The sequence below is a fragment of the Dunckerocampus dactyliophorus genome, chromosome 8 (genome assembly GCF_027744805.1).
Source record: "Dunckerocampus dactyliophorus isolate RoL2022-P2 chromosome 8, RoL_Ddac_1.1, whole genome shotgun sequence".
NCBI classification, from domain to species: domain Eukaryota; kingdom Metazoa; phylum Chordata; class Actinopteri; order Syngnathiformes; family Syngnathidae; genus Dunckerocampus; species Dunckerocampus dactyliophorus.
In genome coordinates, this window is record NC_072826.1 from 11184576 (window position 1) to 11209439 (window position 24864).

Genomic DNA, 24864 nt, shown 5'->3' on the forward strand with positions numbered 1-24864 from the left:
ACGGGGGTATGCTGGAGCATATCCCAGCTGACTTCAGGCAACAGGCGGGGTACACACTGGACTGGTCGCCAGCCAATCGCAGGGCACATATAGACAAACAACCATTCACACGCACATTCATACCTATGGACAATTTAGAGTCGTCAATTAACCTGACATGCATGTTTTTGGAATGTGGGAGGAAACCGGAGGCAACTGAGGCAAAATGCAGTGCACTATTGAACTGCAAATAGAAGAGGCGCTGTTGAGCCAGTTTCTGTCTAAGCACGGCATGACCGGGAAGCATTATTTTGATGAATATGACAAAGTCAGAACATTTAGGAAGAGAAAACCTGTCAAAAGGTTGAATAATCCTGTGCAATACATTGGGATTGTTTCTGATGTAAGCTTAGTTCTAATAAAATGTAAATGTCATAGTGGTACTCCCTCTGATAAACTTCTTTGCTAAAGTTAGCAGACCCGTCAACGTCTTCCACATTTTTCGTAGTCTGTATGCATTTTGGCCCTTAAATACTTTAGTAAGCTTTGCTGCTCTAAAGGCCTAACACTCAGAGTTAAGTCTGAATTGCATAGTGCGCTTGAACGCACCGAAACAAAACAGTGCTCCAGGTAATACTGCGTCATCATGGAAAAAAGGAGACAGACATAGAGTTGTTCATTTTTCTGTGTGCGTTATATGAACAAAAAAGTAAGTCTGATGATTATGTTGTACAGTAAGAGTGTTTTATATTGAAGTTTTCATCTATATTGTGTGCTAAGTGAGAGTTGTTCTTCTTACGCGGTGCTGTGACTAATTAGTGCTTCCTGAGCTGTCATTTGTTAAAGTGGATGTCATATATGACAGTGGTGTCCAAACTGTTTCCACTGAGGGCCGCATACTGAACAATCAAAGGATGCAGGGACCACTTAAATGTTTTTAAATAATATTAATATTAAAAGAAATATAAAATAATACATATATATTAATATTAAATATTAGTATAATGATAAATATTAAAAGAAAAAAACAGCTTGCATCACAGCTTTGTGTTATTGGTGACAAAGCGTAGTATTAGTCTGAACTTTTTTTTTTTTTTACACTGTTTTACTTGTAAAAAAAAAATACATATTTTAATATATATAACATATTTAACATACTTTAACATTTAAACGTTCTACTATTTTTTGTCTTAATATTATGACTTTATTCTCCTGATATTTCATCTTTATTTTAGTAAAAAAAATATATATATATATTGTTTATTCTATTTTAGAAAGTGCTGAGGGCTGATATAAAAAAATGAAATAAAATTTAAAAAATTGGGCCGTTAATGGCTCCCGCGCTGCTCTTTGGACACCCCTGTTATATTCAGTCACATATATTTTATTATTTAGAAGGATTGTGTTTGCGGACCATAAAGGCTGTGTGATTGGCCGGCTTGTAGAACACATCTTGTTCATACAGGTTGGTGGCAGGTTGACAGGTCTGGGTTTGTCATTTGACATTGCTCCCAACTGTAACCTTAGTCTAGTACAAGTCAAGACAAGGAGAAAACCGTGGGCTCAATCACTCACAACATGATTTATCTCCTTTTACCTTACCTTTAACCATACATGTGTAACTATGTGTGTGTGCAGTGCTGTGACCTGGGCTACCACGCCAGCCTCCACCGTGCCTTGAGGACCTACTTGTCCGCAGAACAGAACGTGGAGACGTCCAAGCACACCGGTTTGGAGACACTAGAGGGGGCAGCTGAAAGCTTGGAGCCCAATGGAGACAAACAGAAGCTGATGGAGACCTACAACAACGTATTCTGCCCCCCAGCTCGCTTTGACTTCCAGTCGCACATGGGAGACACGGTAAAATGTTGCACGGAACATGATGCAATGCTGTTCTAATTCTGTTCTGGACGTAACACTGTGATTTTGTAACCTGTATCATTGTACCATACCAAACCATAATTATAATTATCTATAATATTCTGTGTAAATATGTATAGTAGTATTCTCCTTCGTCTCCTTTATGTGTAAGTGATGTTAGACCAGAGTCAAATTCCTAGTGTGCGAATAAAGCTGATTCTGATTGTGATGTACCACTGCAAACTACAACCGCAATAATAAACCTGACTTTGTGGGGGTGTAGATGGGAGTTGTGTGTGCACAGCAGCCACTGGAAGGTGAGCTTCTCCAGAGGTGTCAGCAGCTTCAGTCCCGTCTCTCCACGCTAAAGATCGAGAACGAAGAGGTTGGCGACAGCCCCCGCAAATTTACATGTTCAGGTATATCTCTCGATGCAGATCTAAGTCTTGCTTCTTTGTTTCTGTTGCTCATAAGGTGAAGAAGACCATGGAGGCCACTCTGTCCACCATACAGGACATGGTGACAGTGGAGGATTATGACGTGTCCGAGTGCTTCCACCACAGCAACAGCATGGAGTCTGTCAAGTCCACATTCAGTGAATCCTATCTGAGCAAGCCCAGCCTCGCCAAGAGGCGTGCCAACCAACAGGAAACGGAGCAGTTCTACTTCACGGTCAGTGGCAGGTTGGGGCAAGTGTGCTGATGTGACCTGAACTTTGGCACACTAATTTTGTGTGTTTTTGTGTCGTGCAGAAGCTGAAGGAATTTCTTGAAGGTAGGAACCTGATCACCAAGCTGGAGGCCAAGCATGACCTCATTCAGAAGACCATAGGAGAGAGTGAGTGTCCTTCATACCTTTTTAGACACGTTCTGTATGCGGAGGTCACCGCGACAGTGACCATATGTGGCTGCAGATGTGCTCGGGGGTGAGGGTGGGGGGGGGCGGGGGGTCTCTTCCTCAGGAAATGTCAGTATTTCCGCAGCTGAGCAGGAAAGCATTTGTATGTGTACAGACTGTGTCCTCCTGTCTCACATTTCTACTCTACTATAACTGTCTTACTCTCTGACCCCCACCCTCGTCCTGTTTCTCCCCCCTTTAGGTCAGAAGACTGACTGTTGCCTTGCCAGGTACGTGTGGCGAGGGAAGGAAGTGCATAAACACACACACACACACACAGACACACACACAAACAAGTACACAATCACAGCTCCATATGCCATAGTTGGGTTTCAACTTAATTTCTTGGCACGCAAGCCTATTATTTCCCCTGTCACTGTTTAAAGATATTCTCAACATATGTGGCCATGTGCACAAATAAAGTGTTACCAGAGTTGGGTGTTTATAAATAGGATTACTCTGGAGGCTTAATGACAGAGTGGGCTCTCTCTCTCTCTCTCTCTCTCTCTCTCTGTATTTCTCTGTCTCTCTCTCTGTCTCTCATAGTGGCCGGAGAAACTCTGCAGTAAGGAAACAGGTAATTATCTGACATAAGTGTGTGTGTGTTTCTGTGAGAGCACCACTGTAGCTTTGTTTTTATATTTTCACACTGTAGCCACACATAAGACGAAAAGACACATTTAAAAGCTTACACACAGATGTCTGTATCTGGAATACAGTTAATACATGGTCACACTGGTGCAGTATGCAATAAGGTAATCAAATCTGAAGCGCCCCCTTGTGGCACCTTGTCATATACAGTACAGCATAAAGGGAAAAAGCCCTCAGTATTTCTTCCAGTAATGTTAGATATTTGTATGAATTCAATCATAGTTGCCATTCAATTCAGGTACAAATATGTCTCTTTCTCACGCGTAAGACACCCATCGACCTCACCATGCATGGTTTTATGCAAACAAACCCAAACAAAAGGGAAAAGCACAGTCTCCTAGCAACAGCAGCCTCCCCATGTCGGGTACCTCTTCCTCCTAAATGTGTGCTCCGATGCATGTACAGACATGCAGTCCTGCTTGAAAGATAGCTGTTGTTTTTTTTTGGGGGGGGGGGCTCATGCCAGCTACTTGTCCGTCTTCCCAATTTGAAAGTACGGTAATTGTTGATGAAAATAATGCTCTGCCACTGTTTAGGAATCAGGTGAAGCCATTCCACTGATGGTCGAGAGCTGCATCCGCTTCATCAGTCGCCATGGTGAGAAAATTCATCTGACAAGCGATAGGCTTAGCAGCTGCCTTCCCTGTGCACGGATTGGTTGTATTGTTGTGTCATGTGATCACTTCTGACCCAAGTTGTATTGGAATAAACAAATGCAGTGAATGATAAATGGGTGTAATATATGCAACTGTGTGGTTGTATCTGTGTAGGTCTGCAGCATGAGGGCATTTTTAGAGTCTCAGGCTCTCAGGTGGAGGTCAATGATATCAAGAATGCATTTGAACGAGGTAAATTTTCCATTTATGAGTAAATGGAAAATATGAGCTGGTAATGTGCTTACATCGTACTACTTCTTCTGCGGCTACAGGTGAAGACCCGTTGGCAGGGGACCAGAATGACCACGACATGGACTCGATTGCTGGTGTCCTCAAGCTCTACTTCAGAGGACTGGACCACGCCCTTTTCCCAAAGGAAGTCTTCCATGATCTCATATCCTGTGTCTGTAAGAGTCACATCCTCTTGTCTTTGTGAGCTCGGTTTGTTTATTAGCGCTGCATTGTGTGACTAATCTCTTGGGTGTCGTCACTGTTACGTTTCAGCAATGGAGAGCCTCCAGGAGCGCGCTGTCCACATTAAGAAAGTGCTGCAATCTTTGGCAAGCAAAACTCTCATCATCATGAGATACCTGTTTGCCTTCCTCAACCAGTGAGTACCAGGACACATGTACTCCTTTGACTCATCCGGTGCTAGAAGGGGGGGAATCATTTTTCATCATGTAAAAAAAAAAACAGAATTAACAAGATTATTTAAAATTTCATACAATGGGCATCTGGGCCTGATGTGCTTCCTTGCGGCAGCTTTCCCCAAGCACATCCTTTCTGCTGAGATTGTCCTGCTCACACTGTTAAATAAAATGCAAAAATAGTCTCATAATCACCAGGATGAGGTAAACATCCTTTAAGCCGACGTGACGAAGCCAAACAGGACCCACAGCGGGAGTATTTCCAGTCCTCAATTCATCAGGGAACCAAAAGATTTCCTTTTTTTATTTTTTTTCCCCCTCCTTCCTCTAGTAGGTTTATTTTTATAGTCTAGTATCATATTTAATGTCTTGATGAGCTGCAGGCTTGCAGGCCCTGTAAAGTCAAACTCTCTGAAAAGACAAAAGGGAAGTCACTGGGAAGACCCCCTCCTTTACTGCCACAGGGGTTTTGTGCACTTTTTTTGAAACACTAACAGAGTGCAATGCAAACAAACAGCCTTGTTTCAAGCATCAGTCCTGCCTAAACTCCTACACATGTCACACTTGCTAAATGGACACCTGTAATGTGAGGCTCCTGAGTAAACAAAGTGGTTCTAGACAGTCTTGTGGAGACAGAAGGGGAGCTTCTTCTTTGATTCAGGTGATTTACAGGCACCCAAATGAGCCTGCTTCTTCTCACATACTCCAACACACACACACACACACACACACACTTAGAAATGAAGTGGAAGCGTTAACAGACACAAAGACCTGCATTCAGAGCTCACTGCTGCAGGGTGAGGGAGATTTTGCTTATGTGCTTTTCATTATTTTTAACATTGATGTAATGCCCACATTGTCTCCACTCTCTTCTACCCAGTCTGTCTCAGTACAGTGAGGACAACATGATGGACCCCTACAACCTGGCCATCTGTTTCGGCCCCACCCTGATGTCTGTCCCTGAGGGCCACGACCAGGTGTCCTGCCAGGCACATGTCAACGAACTCATTAAAACTATCATCATCCACCACGACACCATCTTCCCCAGACTGCAGGACCTTCAGGGCCCCATCTACACCATCCCTGGAGCTGGTGATGACTTCTGGTAAAGCAGAGTGGGGGAAAAGGTTGAAAGAAAGTGAGAGTGGCTCCAAACTTGACTTGTAAGAGCTAGTAGTAAGGCAACGGATGTCAACTGTTATCTGACAAGAGGAAGCTTTGAGATGATAACAATGAGGCCAGAAAGAGGCGGTTGGCTGATTTTGAGAGCTACAGTGTAATAATTTGGAGGGGCGCCTCAGCTTTTCTTCAGGGCCAGGGGGCCACGAGGATCAGCTTACGCTCCATCACACAGGAGATTAGAGTAGCGCCTGACCACATCAGCTCACGCACACATTCAGAGGTCAACTTACAGTTTTTCTGTAACAACAAACCACAACAGCAGTTATTATAAATGCCTCCAGTAGTATATTTGGTAAGTAGCAGAAATGCGCTTCTAAAGTTTTGATGTATGACTTCTAGACCAAACTGCTTGCAAACTAGTTTTTCCAAAACTTGTGCATGGAAATGTTTACTCCTGTTAGACCACATCAAAAAGTGCTACATGTCCAGTGTTTTAATGCGGCATATAAGCATCACCGTACCTCAAAATGTCCAAACAAAATGTGCACTTTGTTCTGGGTGGGTTAGAAAAACGTCTGAAAGGTTTATACATGCGAACCAACAGGTGACAACTTCTCCCCAAGCGGGTCAGAGCTTTTGTTCCTGTCACTCACCGTGACACCTTCTCAAAAAAGTGTCTCAAAGGTTGTTAGAAAGGCAGCAAATCACATAGGAGGAGTGATGATCTTCATTTTAAGATAATGGCGATCAATGAAGCAGAGTCACCAAACAGCTGCCGAGCAGCTAAGAAATATGATGTATTTTTTATTGGTACCAGTTGTAAATGATTTGTTGTAACTGGGGAAAAAAACACTTTGATTTTGTTTAAAAAAAATAATAATACAAAAAAAAAACATGCCTTGAAAAAAGAGGTCCTCTTCTAGGCGGGTTTTTTTCTTGGGTTTAATTTCTAACAATTATTTTGCCCCTGGGCCGCACTTTGGACACACCTGCTTTTAGAACTCTTAATCAGGGTTGAATGTGTGACGTGACATCAACTCCGTGAGAAACCACAACTGTTGAATAGTCAGCCTGTCAGCTTCCTTTTCGTGAGCCAATGTTGGTAATTAAATAGAGAAGGGGAATGTCATTTTTATTGCAAATGTTGATCCGAAATCGGAGGAGTTGGTAGAGGTGGGCTGGTTGCACTCTCAACGAGTCGGATACACACAGGAAATAATGTACTACAAGCCGACCAATCACACGAGATTAGATATTTTTTGGAGGTGCACGTGATGCTACGCAAGAGGGTTTGCCAGGGGAGGAGCGAGCCGGTGTAGCTTACGCTGGTGCCTTGACACAGGAGCCTAATCCGGCTTTCAAGGGTCAAAATGCGTGCAGAGTATGAAAAATGCCTACGTGTTGGCAGGTCCGGTAATGCAAGGATGTTGTTTTCATGTGAGGTATGGTTGCCCTCATATATGTATTTACATGACATCCTGGATTAAAGAGCAGTTAATTTGGTTGATTTCATCTTGTAGGACAGTCCTCCAATCAGAAGTACACTTGTGTTTTTTGTTGGGTTTTTTTTTTTTTTTTACAAAAGTGTCATTCACAGTCATTGCTTGGGGCTTCTTCTTGAAGTGAGACAGATATGGTATAAAATGGTGTGGTACATGTGACTTCATGTGACTGAGGCAGTGAATATGAGCTCAGACTGCAAGACGTGTAATGCATGGAGACAGTCTGACAAGCCTCCTCTGTCCTCATTGTTCATTCTAGTGACAGTCCCCACTGTGAGCCCCCCCTTGTGGAAGAGCCAGCACCTGACACCGTGTCCGTTCGCCACAACAGCGAAGATGGTGCGTAAACACTTACGCTTTTAATGAAGCAGAATTTCTCCTGGCACCAGTTTTTGAGATGTCTTCTAGCTCTTTGCGGCTGAAAGCTTTTCAACCAGCTCACATGATGCTGCCTGTTTACGCTGCTTGGACATTTTTAACATGTGCCGACACCAAACACGGCAGCACTAACCTACTCTGCATCGCTTTTTTTCCCTCTCTTATTTGTGGCCGCCCACTCTGTCACTTCCTGTCTCTGTCCACCATCCTCTCAACCTCAGGCACCTTGGCTGTTTCAGAGTCCGACCCAGTTGAAGCCATTGCTCGGTTCGACTATTCCGGCCGCACCAGTCGAGAGCTGTCCTTCAAGAAGGGTGCCTCTTTGCTTCTGTACCAGCGAGCGTCTGATGACTGGTGGGAAGGGAGACACAATGGAGTGGACGGACTGGTGCCACATCAGTATATTGTGGTCCAGGACATGTAAGATGTGTACACTCACCATTACGTCCCCTCAAGAACGTGCTAGTGTCCTTTGGAAATCCCCTTTGCTCAATCAGCAAATCAACATCACCTGAAGTATGTAGGGCAGTGCTACTTCATGACATACACTGTGCTGACGACCCACACCAACCGCAGAGGGAGACTCCAGTTGTGGCTAATTGCTGTTGAGCTGCTAAGCAGTTTAGTGCTCCATTGGCTCAAGAGGAATACTTTGTCAGCTTTAATGCACAAAAAGCCCATTACTGGCCTGTTTTATTGACTTTCCCACACAAAGAGCCAAACTTTTTACATTTAGTTACTTTTTTGTACAGTAATTCATCACTAATTGGAGTAAAAGTTCTAAAGAAACCCTTATGACTTTGTTGATGTCATATAAGCAGTTGTTGTTTTATAGGACTGATGGAGGTCGAGGCAGCCCAAAACCTGATGTGGACAACAGAGACCAGCTAGAGGAGAGGGTTTCCACTCGAGGAAGTGCTGCGTCACCCACTGGAGCTCACGTGGCTGACATCTACCTGGCCAACCTGAACAAGTAAGTCTCACACGCAAGTACGGCGGCAGTACGTTCTAGAAGCGCACACAAACTCAGTGTTAATTCTTTGTGGAAACAATTAATCACAGAAAAATATTTCCCTCATCCAGGATGAGGAAGCGTCCAGAGTCTGGGAACATCAGAAGAACATTCCGAAGCTCAGATAGCGATAGCCCAGGAGCCAGTGGAGGTGTGAGGACTGCATCTCTACCTGTTGGCGGAGCTCTGGCAAAAGAGTCTACTGACAAACGTCCTGTTAGTGCTCACAGCATCCTCAACTCCATCACACGCCACTCCTCGCTGAAGACCAAAGTACCGTGACTTTTAGCTTCTTATCTTTAAATTCATTCATCCAATGAAGGGATTAATGAATAATGTGTTCATGAACTCTTGAGGTGGAGAGCCCTCAGCTGCGGAAAACAACTCCAGCAGGACGCTCCAAGAGCTTCAGCAACCACAGACCTCTGGAACCTGAGGTCATAGCACAGATGGAGCACAGCTCACAGGTGCGCTCCAGTACCATTGACCACTGTTCTTATTTCTAGTATACGTTATATAGCCTGCTGTATATAGTACAGAGAATAACAAAGGTCACTACAGTACAACAAACACTACAGACAAAAATAGGTTTTTTTTTCCTCATTGTAATTCAAAATACGGTTAACAATTTTCCACCAGGGCTTGAACCAGGGTGAGTTGAGAGCACCAAGTGTCAAGCTAAAAGCCAGAGCTGTCAACTCGATGTCGGGGGTGATGTTTACCAATATACCCGTTATACCCACGCCCCAGAACCTCACTCTCATCCGGGTCACGGCACCGATGTAACCTGCCTGGTCCAGCCGGCCCCGTGTTCCGCCTAAGCTCACTAGCCATCGAGTTAAAAGCCCAAGCCGTCAACTTCATGTCCGGCGTGACTCTTAACGCATCAGGGAGTGATGTTTACCAACATACCTTCACACAGCTACACCAGCTGGCATCAATTACATACATACAGCATTATAAAGAATTGCCAGATACCTGGTGGGATACATTGTGGTAGTCTAACCATGCATTTTTTTAAATCCTAGGTACAGTTGTGGTCAGTTTACATACACCCACGATGGGTGTGAAAGTCATATTCATTGTGGCCTTTTCAAAGATGTTTAAAAACAAGAAGCAGCTTGTTGATGGCTATAAAAATCCAGTCTTGAGGTGAAACTTGCTCAGGGACGTTTCACAAAGTATTAGTGGGAGCCTGTAAGTATATTACTATCATGAAGAAAATCCCAAATAAAGTCAGACTTGTACACCCAATTGTTGTTTTTAAAAACTATTGGAGATGTTGGATATTGTTGAATAACCATTTGGCACTGGAGAAAGAACAGTTTTATGATGAGCGTATGAAAACGTTTGACTGCGTATTATCAAACAATTTGAGGATTTGAGGCATTATGGTAATCTCACCAGGTATTGATAGTTTCCTAAATATGTGTGTGGCTGTCCTGGGGCGGGATGCTGTCAGCCTCTAGTTTGTATTTTGTATTCACTACTGTAACTGGCATATGGGGCTCAAACGAATCACAAATTTTGCATTGCAACAAATCATGTCACATGACTTTAAAGTGAAGTTTACTTTTGCATGACCTTAAAGTTTGAAGTTGTATTAACTTGTGTTTCCTGTTCGTGTTTCAGGACATTGAGGCAGCTATGAGCTCCGCCCTGAGTGAGCTCAGGGAGTTGGAACGACAGAGCACCTCCAAACACACCCCCGACGTGGTCCTCGACACACTGGAGCAGCTGAAGGGTGTGAGTGGTGGAGGAGGGGGAACCTCTGAACCCTCCAGCCCACTCCACTCCCGCCTGTTGCGTGACAGCGAGGGGGGCTCCTCACACGCCCACCCGCTCCAGCGCAGCGCCTCCTCAGCTAGCGACGTACCCTCCTCCTTCCGAGCCGCCAAGGGCCAGCCGAGGAGCCCCCTTCCCTCCGCCACGTCACCTTCGCTGTCCTCTTCTTCCCTCTCCTCATCCGTCCCTTCCTTCAGAGAGCTGCGCCCGCCGGCAACGAGGCCCAAGCCGGTAGTGTTCCCAAAGAGTGGCGGAGGGAGTGGCAGTCCAGCGATGGGGTCCCCAACATCCACCGTGCCCCCTACACCTCCTCCTCCGCCCGTGGGGCACACACACTCCCTCCCGCACACCCCTCCTCCACCACCTCCACCCCAGTCTAATGACAAATCCTGCCCGGCTTAGCACGTCTTTCCTTCCTAGCCCTGCTTGAATCTGATCACAGCTCTTCTAGCACTTAGTTTGTTCTTCACACTCCCTCACTCACTACACACTGTAGCACTCACAGGTCACGAGGGTTTGTAGATGACACAAGTGCGTCTTTCACAAGGGAACAAGGTTGGACACGCTGACCTATCAGCATTTGCAGCTTTCGTACAATAGCTAGTTTTCAGTGGGCGGGACCGAAGTGTTGCTTGACTTCACACAGAGATTTATGTGAGGGATAAGCACTGTTTAATTCTTCTTCTTTTTTTTGGTATAATTTTACCGGATGGGACTGTTTGATTCCTAAGAAGAGACTGTGAAATTTTGAAGCTCTCGTGATATGAAACACACTGTCTTGCTGCTTCAACCATGGGACTCTGGATTGAAAGAAAGAAAAGAAAAAACGGGGCCAAATATGAGTGCGCGCGAGAGCTTTATCTATTCATCTGTGTTTATTACTGTTCGTGCCACGACAGGAGCTTGGGCCACTAAACTCTTGAATCAAGATCAATTCTAAATATAGCAATAATAAAAGCTGGTAGTTTGAGGCATTATGCTGCTTTTCTCCTGCAGCTCTTCTTCTTATGTGCAGGGGACCACTGAAAGCCAGCATTTTTTTTGTACATGTGATGTTGGACTGTATACACACATTTTCAACATGTGTGTGTGTATGTGGTGTTTTGTGGCAGCTAAACACCTTTCAGGTTGCATGCTGTGGCCATTAGACAGCAGCTGACAGCATCATTTATGTATCTGCAATACCGGCGGGAGGGTTACTATAAAAAAAAAAAAAAGTCAGCTTGCTCATATAATTAAACTTCACACCTTGCAGTAAATAAGAGTTTAATGGTTCTAATGGTGTTTATGTATGTTTATTAATCATGAGGGTAACTGGAAGCCTGGAGCGGAGGAGGGTCTTTTTTTCCAGTGTGTTTAGCTAGAAGCACAACCAACCACCTCATCCAATTTCTTATTAAGCAAACTTTTGTTCTGCCTGTTCTTTTTCACTGTTACTGTTTTATGGTCCAATGTGTAACTGTGGTGGTGTATGGTTGTATGTATGGGAGCATGCTTGGATGGATGGATGCACCATTGCAAGGGGCAAAAAAAAAAGTCCATCGTTCGCAATGATTACCAATGTATTGTCAATCTTGTTATTAGAAAGATTCCGCGCAACAAACTCCACTACACAGGTCACACACAACCACAACACCTTTAGACGAGTGGCCAAAGAACTACCCATTCTTTTATGGGAGTAGCTTCATTAAACAGATGATTTGCAACTAGATCAGGACACAAATTCCTAAAAGTGCTAATTCCCCAGGTGATCTTGTTTGGTATTTGTCCATTTCTTTCAAATAGACACTGCATCACACTCCCTCTACCAGGTATTGAATTGTGTACATGTTTTTTTTAGCCTCTGTATAATGATTGCATATTATTTGTATTTGTGTTGCTCTTACCTCATCATGACAACTGGAGGGACTGGGACTGTGACTGTGGCTGTGGGTGGTTGGTGCGTTTGTCTCAAATCAAATTATCTTGCACTTGAACAAGTTGGCTTTGCGTGTGGACTAACTGTGTGTGGGGGGTGATTTATCAAGATTTGTCAAATATGCATTTGTGTCCTTTCTGGAAACAGCTGAACTAAAAGACAAAAAAAAAAGAGACTGTAATGTCAAATCTATTTATAGTCGTCTTTGTTTTACTGGCGAAACCTGTGTTCAGATGTACTTTGTATATACAATGTTGTACATTACAGAGGTACACTCTTTTTTTTGGTACAATATTGTACAGTAATATCAATAGTGGTTTAATCACATAGGCCTTATATAATTCCATGTGTAGTTCTTGTTGTAGATTCTTTTTTTTCTTTTTTTTATTAAACATTGCTTGCTATAATGAACCTGGACTTGAGCAATCCTCATTTTGATTGTTATGAACGGCGCATGGTGGCCTGGTGGTTAGTACAACTGCCTCACAGCCTGGAGGTCCGGGTTAGAATCTCTGTGTTCTCCCCGTGCGTGCGTGGGTTTTCTCCGGGTACTCCGGCTTCCTCCCACAGTCCAAAAACATTCATGTTGGGTTAAATGGAGAATCTAAATTGTCCTTAGGTGCGAATGTGAGTGTGAATGGTTGTTTGTCTGTACGTGTCCTGTGATTGACAGGTGACCCATCCAGGTTGGGCCCCGCCCCTCTCCCGGAGTCAGCTGGTATCGGTTCCACCAAAGACCCTAATGAGAGCAACAGGTAGAGAAAATATATGGACGCTTTTTAAATAGCACAAATATCAATGAATCATTTTGATTCGTGTCACCGTTTACCACAAGGTAACTGATGCATCGGCGTCACAGCCAAGTAAACTCTGAGGTACAACGCTATATGTAAGTGTATTAATAAGTTAAGTACAAATCTAATGTTATTGTGTGTAACAGCGTTTTTAAAACAAGTTAGATTTGTGACCTACAGTGGCCGAGAAAGCTCCACGGTCGTGGTCCATAACTGTTTAGGTAGCCAAATACTACAACTCCCAGAAGCCACCTCTCGTGAAGCAGAGTTGCCTCTCTAATGAGCCCCGATTGATCAATTTTTAAAAATGAAGCTCCGAGAAGTATGTATTTGTGACGTGATGATAGAGTTGAACACCATTTTCATTTACTGACCCTTATGCAATGATTAATAAAGTTGTCTGAGAAGGGCGGAAAAAATAGCCATGTCACGTGATCAATATGGGGCGAACTTGGAGACAAACAAAATAGAACTTCACTTCCTTTACTTCATGAAGTTCACTTAAGGGGAGACAAAATGTTCCAGAAGATGAACACAACTTATGGACGCAGTGTCACGGTTTGAGACTTATATTTTCACATTTTGTTCCGTTTCCGCAATGAAAATGTCTAACCGCAGCAGCTCACTTCCTCCATGCGTCAGGTCAAGGCTGCCTTCTTCAAACGAGTTTGAAGAGTGTTGGAGTGGTGGGATAACTTGAGGAAAAGGGAAGCGTCAACAACCGGTCGTCCTTCCTCTTTCTACCTCCTTATAAAACGTTCCTCCTCAGGTGTGTTTTCTCCGGCTCCGGGCAGTTTTGGTTTTACGTGGACGCCATACTATTATTTGTGTAAACATCTAAATAAATGCGCATTTTGTGGGCAATCCAGTGAAATCTGTGTACCAGTGCTGAAACTCCGGAGAGGTACGATGCTATGTTATTTTAAAGGAACGTGAATTAAACTTCATTTTACTGCTAAGATAATGGACAACTTACTATTGATTCGTAATGTGACATCTGCCTCAGGAAAATCATCGTTGAAGCTAATGTATTTTTGTAAATGTATACAAGTGAGGTCTTTAACAACAGGAAACTAATGTCATTGTGTCAGGGATGACAGCCAGCACCCCCAGCTACCTGTGGTCCTTACAGGATGTCCTGGGTCAAGGGGCAACTGCCTATGTCTTCAAGGCTCGAAATAAGGTAACAATCACAACAGATCTTATCATTTTCCACAGCGAGACACAAAATGCTTTGAGCTCCATTTTTGTTGTTATTGTGTTTATCATGTATGGTCAGAGGACGGGCGAGTTAGTAGCCGTCAAGGTGTTCAACATGGCGAGCTACAACCGCACTCACGAGGTCCAGATGAGGGAGTTTGACATGCTCCGGAAGCTCAGCCACAGGAACATCGTCAGGCTTTACGCTGTGGAGGAGGTAAAGCCACCATTAATGCAGGAAGAAAATAAACAATCGCCAACGTATGTGTGCTCTGACCTTTTGTCTTTTGTAGTTGCCCACCAAACAGAAGGTGCTCGTGATGGAATATTGCTCTGGAGGAAGTTTGCTCAGTTTGCTTGAGGAGCCAGAAAATGCCTTTGGCCTGCCTGAGACCGAGTTTCTCAACGTGTTGCAGTGTGTTGGTAGGAGGATGTCAAATACAAATATTTTTTAATAAACAGCGTCAGTTCGCCGTAAGTTATATTTATGGTTCCACGCTTATATTTTTCCTCTTTGCCGTCATTGGTACTCTTCACAAAAAAAAAGTTACAAGTTCAACACAGATGTGGAGTTATGAGACTCACTAAGCTGACGTTTTGAAAGATTTTGAGCTTCCACTGTATTTTCATTATTATTATTATTATTATTATTAGGGGAGTGTTGCCTGTATTTAACATTATATTCTTCCATTCTATTTAGTGCAGGGAATGAACCACCTACGAGAGAACGGTGTGGTACACCGGGATATTAAACCAGGCAACATTATGCGTCAGACAGGAGATGACGGCAGGTCTGTCTATAAGCTGACGGACTTTGGAGCAGCGCGAGAGTTGGAGGATGACGAGAAATTTGTGTCCATCTATGGCACTGAAGAATATCTGGTAAGCCATCAAATTAAAGGCCCGATTTTTGGTGATCTGAATGTACCAGATAAGAGTTCAGATTAGTTGGAATAAGCATTGTTACAAATGTTACAATTTTCCAGTCAACATCATGGTTTAAAATTCAGTTTCAACCATCTTTAAGCCTTTACTATTGCGCCCTCCAGTGTCTTTAATAATTAATGCATAGACTGTGTTCAATTATACCACTACAGATGCTGTATACTGTATATTTCAAAGGAAAAATATTCGAAGTCCATTTTGTACTAAAAAGAATGGTCACATAAGAAGGTCAAAGCTCCAGAACGTCGTTACATGAGCCAAAAATGTACCAGAAATTGTACAAAGAAGGGATGGGCATTTGACTAAATGTTCTTGTATCAATTAATTGTGAAGATTACTCATCAATTAATTGTTTTCATGCAATTTGTGTACATAGATGTCTACTTAGATGTAGTTTAACTTACCATAACTGATGTTGTTTTTCTTTAGACAGCAAACTAGTTGAGACTGAATCAACAATGCACACAATTGATTGTTAACTATTGATATACTTAAATGATACTTAAAGCGATATCATGTGTATATGTGCAATGGGATGACATGATGCATTCTGAAGTAAGTGTGTATGTTTCTATATAGCACCCAGACATGTATGAGCGTGCGGTGCTCCGTAAGCCTCACCAGAAGTCCTATGGCGTGAGCGTGGACCTGTGGAGCGTGGGTGTAACATTTTACCACGCTGCCACGGGGAGTCTCCCCTTTGTACCGTACAGAGGGCCCCGTAGGGACAAGCAAACCATGTAAGGCCTGAACTTTGCTTTCAAACAGCCCCGATGAAACACTTTCTTGCGCTTGCACTGGCTTGGCTTGACTTGACTAGTGTGGATTGTTGTGCAGGTACAAAATCACCACAGAGAAACCTGCAGGGGCCATTTCTGGAATACAGCAGGTTGAGAATGGACCAATAGAGTGGAGTTCACATCTACCCCACAGCTGCCAACTGTCAGAGTATGTAACTTCCTGAGTTTGTATGGATACAACATAAGCGTTTAGAGCATGGGTCACCAACCCATCGATCTTTGAGACTTTGCCGTTCGATCACGAGAATATTATTTAGAGAGGGACCAGCAGGCAGTGACAAGGAGAGTGACAGCGTGCAGCGATGTGCCTGCTCATGCAACATTGCACATTGCGGCTCAAAATCAGCCTTTGCTACCTCAAAATTAAGGCACAAATATAACTCCATACATGTGCACCTCCAAAAACCGCTGCTCATTAGGACTGACTGTTATAAGGCAGCCCCTCCCCCCTCAACCACCATCGCTTTGCTCGCCCACGACATTGAGCCAAAAAGCCAAAGAAATTTGTAGTTTGCGCATGGAGCCCATGCTACAAGTGCGACCCCGACGAAGATCCCCAAAAGTAGGTGTACCCAACGTGCAGCAGAGGGGCCATCTGTGGACCGTGGCTAATTTGTCATTACATCACTGAAGAAACAAAATAACATTTAAAAAAACAGCACAAAAGGTAAAAATAGAACAAAAGGCACAATGAGGAAAAAGCTGAAATGTTGACATCAACAACCAATAACTCCAAGTTTTGTATTTAAATACAAAGTTTTAAATACTTATCACTTTTTAATTTACTTTGAAAACCTTCCTACAATATAAATCATAAATAAATATGTATAATTGAAATACAAGGTTGGTGACCACTGGTTTAGAGCATCTATAGCTGCATGTCCACTACCAAAATTCATTAGTGTACATATAAGTTACATTTTGTGTTAACGAACACAAATGATATGTCTTTCTTCAATTGTGTTACAGTTATTACTAGGGGTGTCACAAGATCTCGCAAGATTAAAACTTAACATTAAAGATTTCTCGTTCAGAAAAAAAAAAAATCTTGTGGCCACGAGGCCTGGGGCGATAATAAATAAATAAATTAATTAATCACACAATAAATGAAAATGAACTCAATAATTTTGCTCACCTTAATATATTGCCATGTGCATGCATGTCTGTTTTCCTGGTCTCTCACCTCCAAACAGGCAGGAAGAGGGTTCACTCTGTGCATTGGTTTCAGCACCTTGGGGTGTTTGTTCCATAGGACAACAGCATGAATGGAGTGGGCCCTTTTGTCAGTCATACAGTCTCTTTAGTGCTGACTGTAATGGGCGCCACACACGGGAGGCTATGTCACCTCTAGTCCATTAATTTTCAATGGAACCTGTGTGACAGGGCGATTATCGCGAGTCATCGTCCAGCCAAGCAACAAGTGAAATTCGTGCGTGTTAAGTTTTGTGCTTGCGCATGTCATCTGGCTTGCGGCGCGATGCCAGAAAGTTGAAAAATGTTCAACTTTTCACCGCCGTCGCCCAGACGAGGACCAATCAGCGGGAGTTTCACTGATCAACCAATGAGCGGACAGGATGCTAATCAGTACACTCTCGCAGGTAGACATGGAGGAAAAAATAATACCTACCATGTCAGATTTCCCGAAGCTATTTGACATTTCTAAAAAAAAGGTCATAGCGATATAAAGAAAAAAGCAGCGGCTTGGGAACTAGTTGGCGCCAGAGTAAACATAGCAGGTAAGTTTACATTAATTGGCACTAACATTTATGTAAGCTTATCTTCAATACTAGCAAGATCCGGTACTAGCAAGAGTACTCGATCAACACCGGCCGCTTTTTCCTCCTCCTGAACTACTTTGATACCCCCAATTTCCCTCCACAGCTGACAGCCAATCAAAACCGTGGGAGAGTCATAATTCGCTCTGGCTGTGAGTGCGTCGCTCACCGGTGTAGCTGGCTACAGCGGCTCGTCGCCGGGTTTGCTATGTGTTGCTGATGAGTTCCGCCAATCGCGGTTGTTTATCGCCTCCCGTGTGTGGAGCCCATAACTTACAGTATAGTAAATTAGTAGACTGCAATATAGTTGTAATTTTTATATTTTTGCTTTTCTTAAAAGTCATGTTAGAAATGATTGCTCTGATAGACAAACTCTACATGTTTACCAACTGTTGGATGATGTTTTGTGGGATAAATTATGGTTGTCTGCGTGTCTCTGGCTGTCGCCACAGAGGTCTCAGGATGCATCTTGTTCCTGTACTTGCTGGTATACTTGAGGCGGATCAGGAGAGATGTTGGGGCTTTGACCAGTTCTTCACTGCCACGACTGACATACTACAGCGGCAGCCAGTGCACCTCTTTGCTCTCCAGCAGGCTATGGCGCACTGCGTCTACATACACCATTACAACACGTGAGGCTGAATTATGGCGTAGTATTTTAGAGCTGTTATTTTAGAGCTATTCGTCCACAAAGGCCAAGAGCAATAGCTGTTGCGTGTCAATATACCCAGGGTGTCTGTCTTCTTTGAGGAGGTGGCATCGCAGACTGGGATTGATGTCCCACACCAACAACTGCTCTACTTGGGTCATGAACTCCCACTCGAGGGCAACATGAAAGTGGTCAACCTCCCTAACACGACACGTGACCGGCCCCTCATCCTGGTCAGTCACAGGCCAGAAACAGACTGCAACCTGCCCTTCAGAGAACGTAAGAGACACGTATTCTAATATCATGCGTATGCAACAACATAGGAAAATGACACAAATTTTACTGTACTGTATATATACTGTCTGCTGTACATTCTGCTGTACCAATAAATCTGCTCTGTCTTTTTTTTTTTTTTGTAGCAGAGATTCCAATCATCCCTTCCAAGTTTGATGTCAAGGCAGACTACAACTTCTCCAAGGTGCCACTGCCATAATTGATTTCATTCTTGCATCACTGCTTAAAAATCCATGCATTCTAGCTTAGCTTCCGGTCCATCACAACCTGTCCCCATTTTAATGCCATTGCAGGTCATAGTGGGAGTGGTACACCAGTATCTCAGGATAGTACAGCTGCTGCACTCACACAGAGAGCTTCTGCTGGAAGGATATTACTGTTACATGTGAGGCTCACTCTTGTGTTGTTACTTTCACTTTTGGCTGTTTAACAGGGTATGAATGGAAAATTCCACCAGAGAATCAAGACGTCTGTCCTGTTAATAACAGCTTACATTATTCAACCATCCATGAACATGGAAGTAGTTTGCTAAATAACAAAAGGACTGACAAACAAACCAAAACAAACAGTCCACTTAGAGCTCTTGTACAAGAGTTTACATTTTGCACTGTTGGATCTTGAGGAGGTTTTAAGTAGAACTTCAAAATGCAAAAAGAAGAAATGGGAGTGAGATCAAAACCATTTTTCAGTAAGCAGTTTTTTGCAAACAACCATCAGCTGATCAAAAGTTTAAAAGCATACCTAAAAAAACAAACCAAATCATCCAGCTCAGGGCCTGTGACCTTTTGTGGGTCTACCACTGGAATTTTTTAGTTTCTTGCTTATGCAGCTCAACAGTCTGACCGCGTTCAAAGAGAGAAATCTTTTTTTTACCTTTTTACCATCAAGAGATCATGACAGTGTGAATACCTGACAGAAAATGACGTTGAATCCACATTTTTTCCAAGATTTTGGCATTTAAAGGCTGTGGTCTTAAACCTTTGATCAGCTAATCAACAGCCTGTTTCACTTTAATGGTTGTTGGCAATAAATTGCTGACTAAATGTTTTATTTGTCTCACTCCCATTTCTTCTTTTTGCATTTTGAAGCTCTACTCAGAACCTCCTTAATATCCAACAGTGTAAAATGTAAATTATGACCATTTCTGGTCTTGAAATTTTGATCAGGAGTGTAGATCATATTCGATCATACAGTTGTTGCGCATATTGGTCGAGTTGTATATACCGTATTTGTTAATATGATGGCTTGGGGTGTTTATTTACGTAACTGCAGGCCTCTGTTAAACATTTATGGCGAGGCAGGGGCTAACCTTCAGCTTTACAGATGCCATGTCTGCTGCGCAGGTTGTGTGTTTTGTAGCAAACGTATTTTTCTAGTTTAAAAACTATAATGATAACTGTTTTCAGGATGAGGTTGTGCACGGAATGTGGAGAAGCTATGCAGAGTATTGCAAAGATCAGCATTAGACTGAAGTCCTGCCTCAATGTGCAACACAGGATCATCACCCTGTGAGTCCAGTTGCATACATAAAAAAAAATAAATACTACAAAAATGTATATTTATCCTTACCCTTATGTAAGTTCCAATTTTTGTTATGTGTTAAGAGGTCATCGGACTTTCGAAAACATGGATGCAGCTGATAAGAATGACAGGTTGCAGCAGGTAAGTGACACCAGCAAGCTTAGCCTTGCATTACCTTCCTCCAACTGAAAACACAGATCTGGAACATTGTGTATACCGTAAATGGGATTACTTAAAATGTGTAGAAGGAAAATGAACAGAATGTACTACTAAACACTACACAATTTGTTGCTGCCGTCCATGCAGGTCAATGAGCACCTGCCTATGTACGCTGCAGGCATCCAGGATTTTCAAAACCGCCTGGAGCGTTTACAGATAGAGCAGGCCAAGCTAGCAGAAGCCCAGGCCAGTGAGAACAGGTACTCAAGAAAAGCAGCAAGACACTGCTTCACCCTGGTAATATTTGTGATTTTTTTTTTCCACCTATTTTTGTCTGCCCCAGGTGTCAGAGAATGCAGATGCTCCTCCAGAAGATTATGTCGATTCATCAACTTTACCATAAAGACAAACACCCGGGCAGTATGTGTACATCTCCTCATAACTTTCACAGTTCTGTGTCAATGTTTGCTGCACCTGATGTCTTATTTTCTCCACAGAGTTGCCATATAATGATGAACAAATACATAAGTTTGAGAAGTATGTGGCACACGTACTGTACCTGCTGCTCTACTCAACTAACCGAAGAATGTTGCCCTATAATCTGCTTATCCTTCTCTCATCTATCCCAGAATCCACCTGTGCTCGTACATCAAGCAAGTGAAATCTCTCTTCAGAGATGACTGTGTGCAAAGATACAAGGAGCTCGTGGTCACCACCAGGACATGGAGCAGGTTAGAGCACGCTTGGACCCCAATAACATTATTATTCCTTTAACTGAATTAAATGTATTCTATCTATTTCATTTTCAGTCTTTTACTAGAAATGCAGATCCATCTGCGGTACTTCAGGTCCTTCTCCACGGGCTTGTTGGCTGACCTGGAGATCACTGAGCAGCACCAGAACAAAGTGAGATTGAAACTGTAGATATAAAATGAAGCACGAACATAGGCGAACTTAGTTTTGCATGAATACAGTACTAATGAATGTCTACTCTAGCAGGTAAATGAGCGGTAGAACATTAGTGTTTTAAGAAAAAAGTCATAAGTAAGTGAGTGTAAAACATTTCCACACAAGCGTAAGAACCATAGCCGCTGTTTTCTAGATACTTGGCATATAATAATCCACTAATTAGTAGGGATGCTCCGATCAGGGTTTTATGCTGCTGATTCCAATACAGATCAGCCATGAGTGAAATTAGATGATACCGATCACATAGATTAAGTGTACATTTTTGCATTTATTATGACGATGCTATTGGCCCGTGGTGCCGTATAAGGGGAAAAAGTTGGGACGGGAAAGGAGGTACATGGCAAGAGCTCTGCTGTCAATACTTGAGTTTTGAACTATTCTGGTGCTTTCCTGACTACACTTCAGGAACACATGATCAGAACAGCTTGCTGACACCCTCAATTTAAACTCAGACAGGCAAGAGGTCCAGGTTCTTTGAAATAAACAAGTTAAACAAGTGCTGACAACTGCTAGCAGGCCAAGCTAACCGGCTAACTGCTGAAGTTTAAAGTGGTTTCCTGGCAATAATCCCAAACACAAAGCGAATTGATACCGGGCCTGGAAATCCGGGTCCAAAGTCAGAAACATGGCCAGTCTGGCTGTTGGATGAGGAGGATGGCACCTCGACTGTAAAACCAGATCCAGAATTCAAAGAACTTCTTGTAGAAATAATTTGATGTTATTTCACGCCTTGAAGTGGGAGATGAGAGAGCCACAAGAGGAAACTGTAACACAAATAAGGCAAGATCTAAGAGGCTTGATAACACAGATTGGAAATGTACAATCACAGAACATCAGCCTCAACAAAAAAACTCATGGAGATCCATGATGAAGCCCTACCTTTAAGGAGGAAAATAGAGCACTGCGCAAGGATACCAAGGCACTACGAGATGATAGCAAGGTACTACAAGATGATAATGCTGCCTTACGCGCTGTTCGTGAGGAGTTTAAGGAGGAAAATAGAGCACTACGCAATGATGTCAAGGTTCTACAGGATGATATGAAGGCACTGTTGGAAGATAATGCTGCCTAGCACACCACACTTAAGAGAAAGATGCAAAGGGGGGTTATGGAACAAAAAAGTCAAGTGGGAGACCCAAAAAAATGAGCATTTTTTTGCAAATAACCATCAGCTGATCAAAAGTTTAAAAGCATACCTAAAAAAAACAAACCTGAAACCCCCCTAAAATAGAAATAAAATGTTCAAAAAAAGGACTCGTTAATGAGTAGCTATTCTTGTTAATCGCCTCAAAAATTGGTTTGGGCATGCTTGACGCCAGTGTTTCCAGGAAGCTAGCAGGAATGTTGCTCCAGGTGGCAAAGATGACTTGAACTGAACTGCTGTTATGTATCATCCATCCCCAAAAGTTCTCAATTGGATTTAGATCAGGGGAACATGCAGTATGGTCCGAAAGAGTAACGTTATTCCTCTGGAAGAACTCACAAGGTGGGCATTGTAAGGAGGAAAATAGAGCACTACGCAATGATGTCAAGGTTCTACAGGATGATATGAAGACACTGTTGGAAGATAATGCTGCCTAGCACACCACACTTAAGAGAAAGATGCAAAGGGGGGTTGTGGAACAAAAAAGTCAAGTGGGCGACCCAAAAAAATGAGCTGGAGGATTCAATTGGTTGTCCGTCGAGACATGGGACGATCCTCTGCCCAAATTAAATTTATTACTGGTGACGAGTGCGTTCCAATAACCATCAGAATGCATCTGCTCGAGAAGGATTTTAAGAACAAAAAAGGTCTTTCAACGCCACAAAATTGCCTGTTTGGAGTTTGCACAAGACAAACCAAGACAAAACCAAACATGGGACATTGAAAAGTGCACGAAAGTTTTATAAAAATGTAACGTTGACGGGCCTGATGGCTTCCAGCGTTACTGGCATGCCAAGGAGATGCCACCTGAGATGTTTTCCACACCGCACAGTGGAGGGGGCGCCATCATGATCGGGGGTGCTTTTTCCTTTCCTAGAAGAGTGGAGCTTCAGGTTGTGCAGAAACGTCAAATGGCTATGTGGAGATGTTGCAGGGGGCATCCCTCATGAGTGAGTTTTTCAACAGGACAACACTACAGTTCACAATGCCTGCCTCATAATGGACTTCTTCCAGACAAATAATGTCACTCTTTTGGACCATCCTGTGTGTTCCACTGGGACACTTGGAAACACTGGCTTCAAGTGTCTGAATCAATTTTTGAGGTGATTAACAAGAATGATGCAGCTACTCATTACTGACTCCTTTTTTTTTTAACATTTTATTTTTTATTTCAGGGGGATTTTGTTTTTTAACTCTGATCTTAAACTTTTGATCAGCTGATAAACAGCCTATGTGAGTTTAATGGTTTTGTGCAATAACTTGCTTACTCAGATGTATTTTTGTCTCACTTCCATTTCTTCTTTTTGCATTTTGAAGCTCTACTTAATCCTCCTTAAGATCCAAAGATTTTTTCAACTGGTCTATAATTTTCATCAGGAGTGTATTTCCACATTTTATGCTCGTAATACTACGATTTCATTCTTGTAAAATTACAACTTTTATTTGTTTAGTATCACAGCTAATACTCTCACAGTGTCATCATAACCTTTTTCTTTGCACAACTTTTTCTCATAATGTTACAATGTTTTTTTTTTTGTAATATTTTGACTTGTTTTCTTCTTTACAGTGTGACTTGACTGTGTGGCGGTGGTGTTGTTGTTTGAGTAATGTGAGTAATGTTTCAGTGTAACGTGTGTCATCCATCCACCTCAGATTCTGGACAGGATGTTGGTCACACTGCAGACGAGTAAAGCAGGACAGAAGCAGCAGGAGGTATCACCCAGGGACAAGGATGAAATGGTGTCCAGGTTTGTGTGTCTGTGTGCGTGTGTGTGCACTGACAGTTGGCCTGTAAACAGATCCTTCTTTGTTGTTAGGATGTACCACCTTAAGGAAGAAATGGAAATTCTTGTCCGGGAACTGCAGTGTAACAACGCCATTATTGAGAGGTCTGTTAAATACTCACTTCACACCACAAAATGAATACCAGCACATTTTACAGTATGTCCTTGTTTTTCTGCAGTCTCGGGGCAGTGAACTCTGCATCAGCTGTAGACCCGAGCTTGTCCCGGCCTGCTACACTGTGACCGGCAGCTAGTTTTAATGTCTCATTAACAGATGCTGATTGACTGCCTGCTGCAAGAAGGAGCTGAAGAAAGCAGAATGGGAACCAATTAAGAGATAAGATGCACAGTTGGGGGACAGAGCCACTGATGGGTTATGTATGTGTGTGTGTTTTGCCAGCGAGCACTTCAATACAAACCTCA

At 42.9% G+C, this 24864-nt stretch overlaps 2 protein-coding genes across 8 annotated transcripts in view; both read left to right on the plus strand.

Annotated features, from left to right (window-relative positions):
* srgap2 (SLIT-ROBO Rho GTPase activating protein 2) overlaps positions 1-12836 on the plus strand; it is a 115917-nt gene extending 103081 nt beyond the window's left edge. For 3 of the 5 annotated variants that reach the window (XM_054784838.1, XM_054784835.1, XM_054784837.1), the window contains exons 7-23: positions 1618-1839; positions 2123-2224; positions 2314-2511; positions 2592-2676; positions 2939-2966; positions 3283-3313; positions 3924-3984; positions 4158-4235; positions 4316-4450; positions 4548-4653; positions 5571-5795; positions 7574-7653; positions 7914-8112; positions 8528-8665; positions 8776-8977; positions 9061-9171; positions 10337-12836. In XM_054784838.1, the coding sequence (XP_054640813.1) occupies positions 1618-1839; positions 2123-2224; positions 2314-2511; positions 2592-2676; positions 2939-2966; positions 3283-3313; positions 3924-3984; positions 4158-4235; positions 4316-4450; positions 4548-4653; positions 5571-5795; positions 7574-7653; positions 7914-8112; positions 8528-8665; positions 8776-8977; positions 9061-9171; positions 10337-10891 (2556 nt within the window). In that variant the 3' untranslated portion in view covers positions 10892-12836. Of the gene's footprint in view, positions 1-1617; positions 1840-2122; positions 2225-2313; positions 2512-2591; positions 2677-2938; positions 2967-3282; positions 3314-3923; positions 3985-4157; positions 4236-4315; positions 4451-4547; positions 4654-5570; positions 5796-7573; positions 7654-7913; positions 8113-8527; positions 8670-8775; positions 8978-9060; positions 9172-10336 lie in introns of those variants that run through there. The other 2 variants (XM_054784836.1, XM_054784840.1) reach the window with 2 other exon arrangements.
* Positions 12837-13605: 769 nt separating this feature from the next.
* Positions 13606-24768, plus strand: ikbke (inhibitor of nuclear factor kappa B kinase subunit epsilon). 3 transcript variants are annotated; one of them, XM_054784841.1, is made up of 22 exons: positions 13606-13759; positions 13844-13970; positions 14293-14384; positions 14481-14618; positions 14695-14824; positions 15102-15283; positions 15926-16086; positions 16184-16294; positions 18374-18553; positions 18653-18849; positions 18990-19048; positions 19158-19249; positions 20271-20372; positions 20445-20526; positions 20692-20804; positions 20888-20964; positions 21042-21081; positions 21174-21275; positions 21354-21450; positions 24311-24405; positions 24475-24546; positions 24621-24768. In XM_054784841.1, exons 3-22 carry the CDS (start codon positions 14295-14297, stop codon positions 24682-24684), a joined length of 2184 nt encoding a protein of 727 aa, XP_054640816.1. In that variant the 5' UTR covers positions 13606-13759; positions 13844-13970; positions 14293-14294; the 3' UTR covers positions 24685-24768. The 3 variants fall into 3 exon arrangements, with proteins under 3 accessions (XP_054640816.1, XP_054640818.1, XP_054640817.1); XM_054784843.1 differs by having other exon boundaries at positions 20469-20526; XM_054784842.1 differs by lacking the exons at positions 13606-13759; positions 13844-13970 and adding an exon at positions 13992-14105.
* Positions 24769-24864: the final 96 nt, after the last annotated feature.

Coding starts and splice junctions, on each gene's coding strand:
- ikbke (XM_054784841.1), top strand. CDS start 14,295: ATGACAGCCAGCACCCCCAGCTACCTGTGGTCCTTACAGGATGTCCTG. Junction 20,805..20,887: donor GCCCAGGCCAGTGAGAACAG/GTACTCAAGAAA, acceptor TGTCTGCCCCAG/GTGTCAGAGAATGCAGATGC. Junction 21,276..21,353: donor ACCACCAGGACATGGAGCAG/GTTAGAGCACGC, acceptor TTTCATTTTCAG/TCTTTTACTAGAAATGCAGA.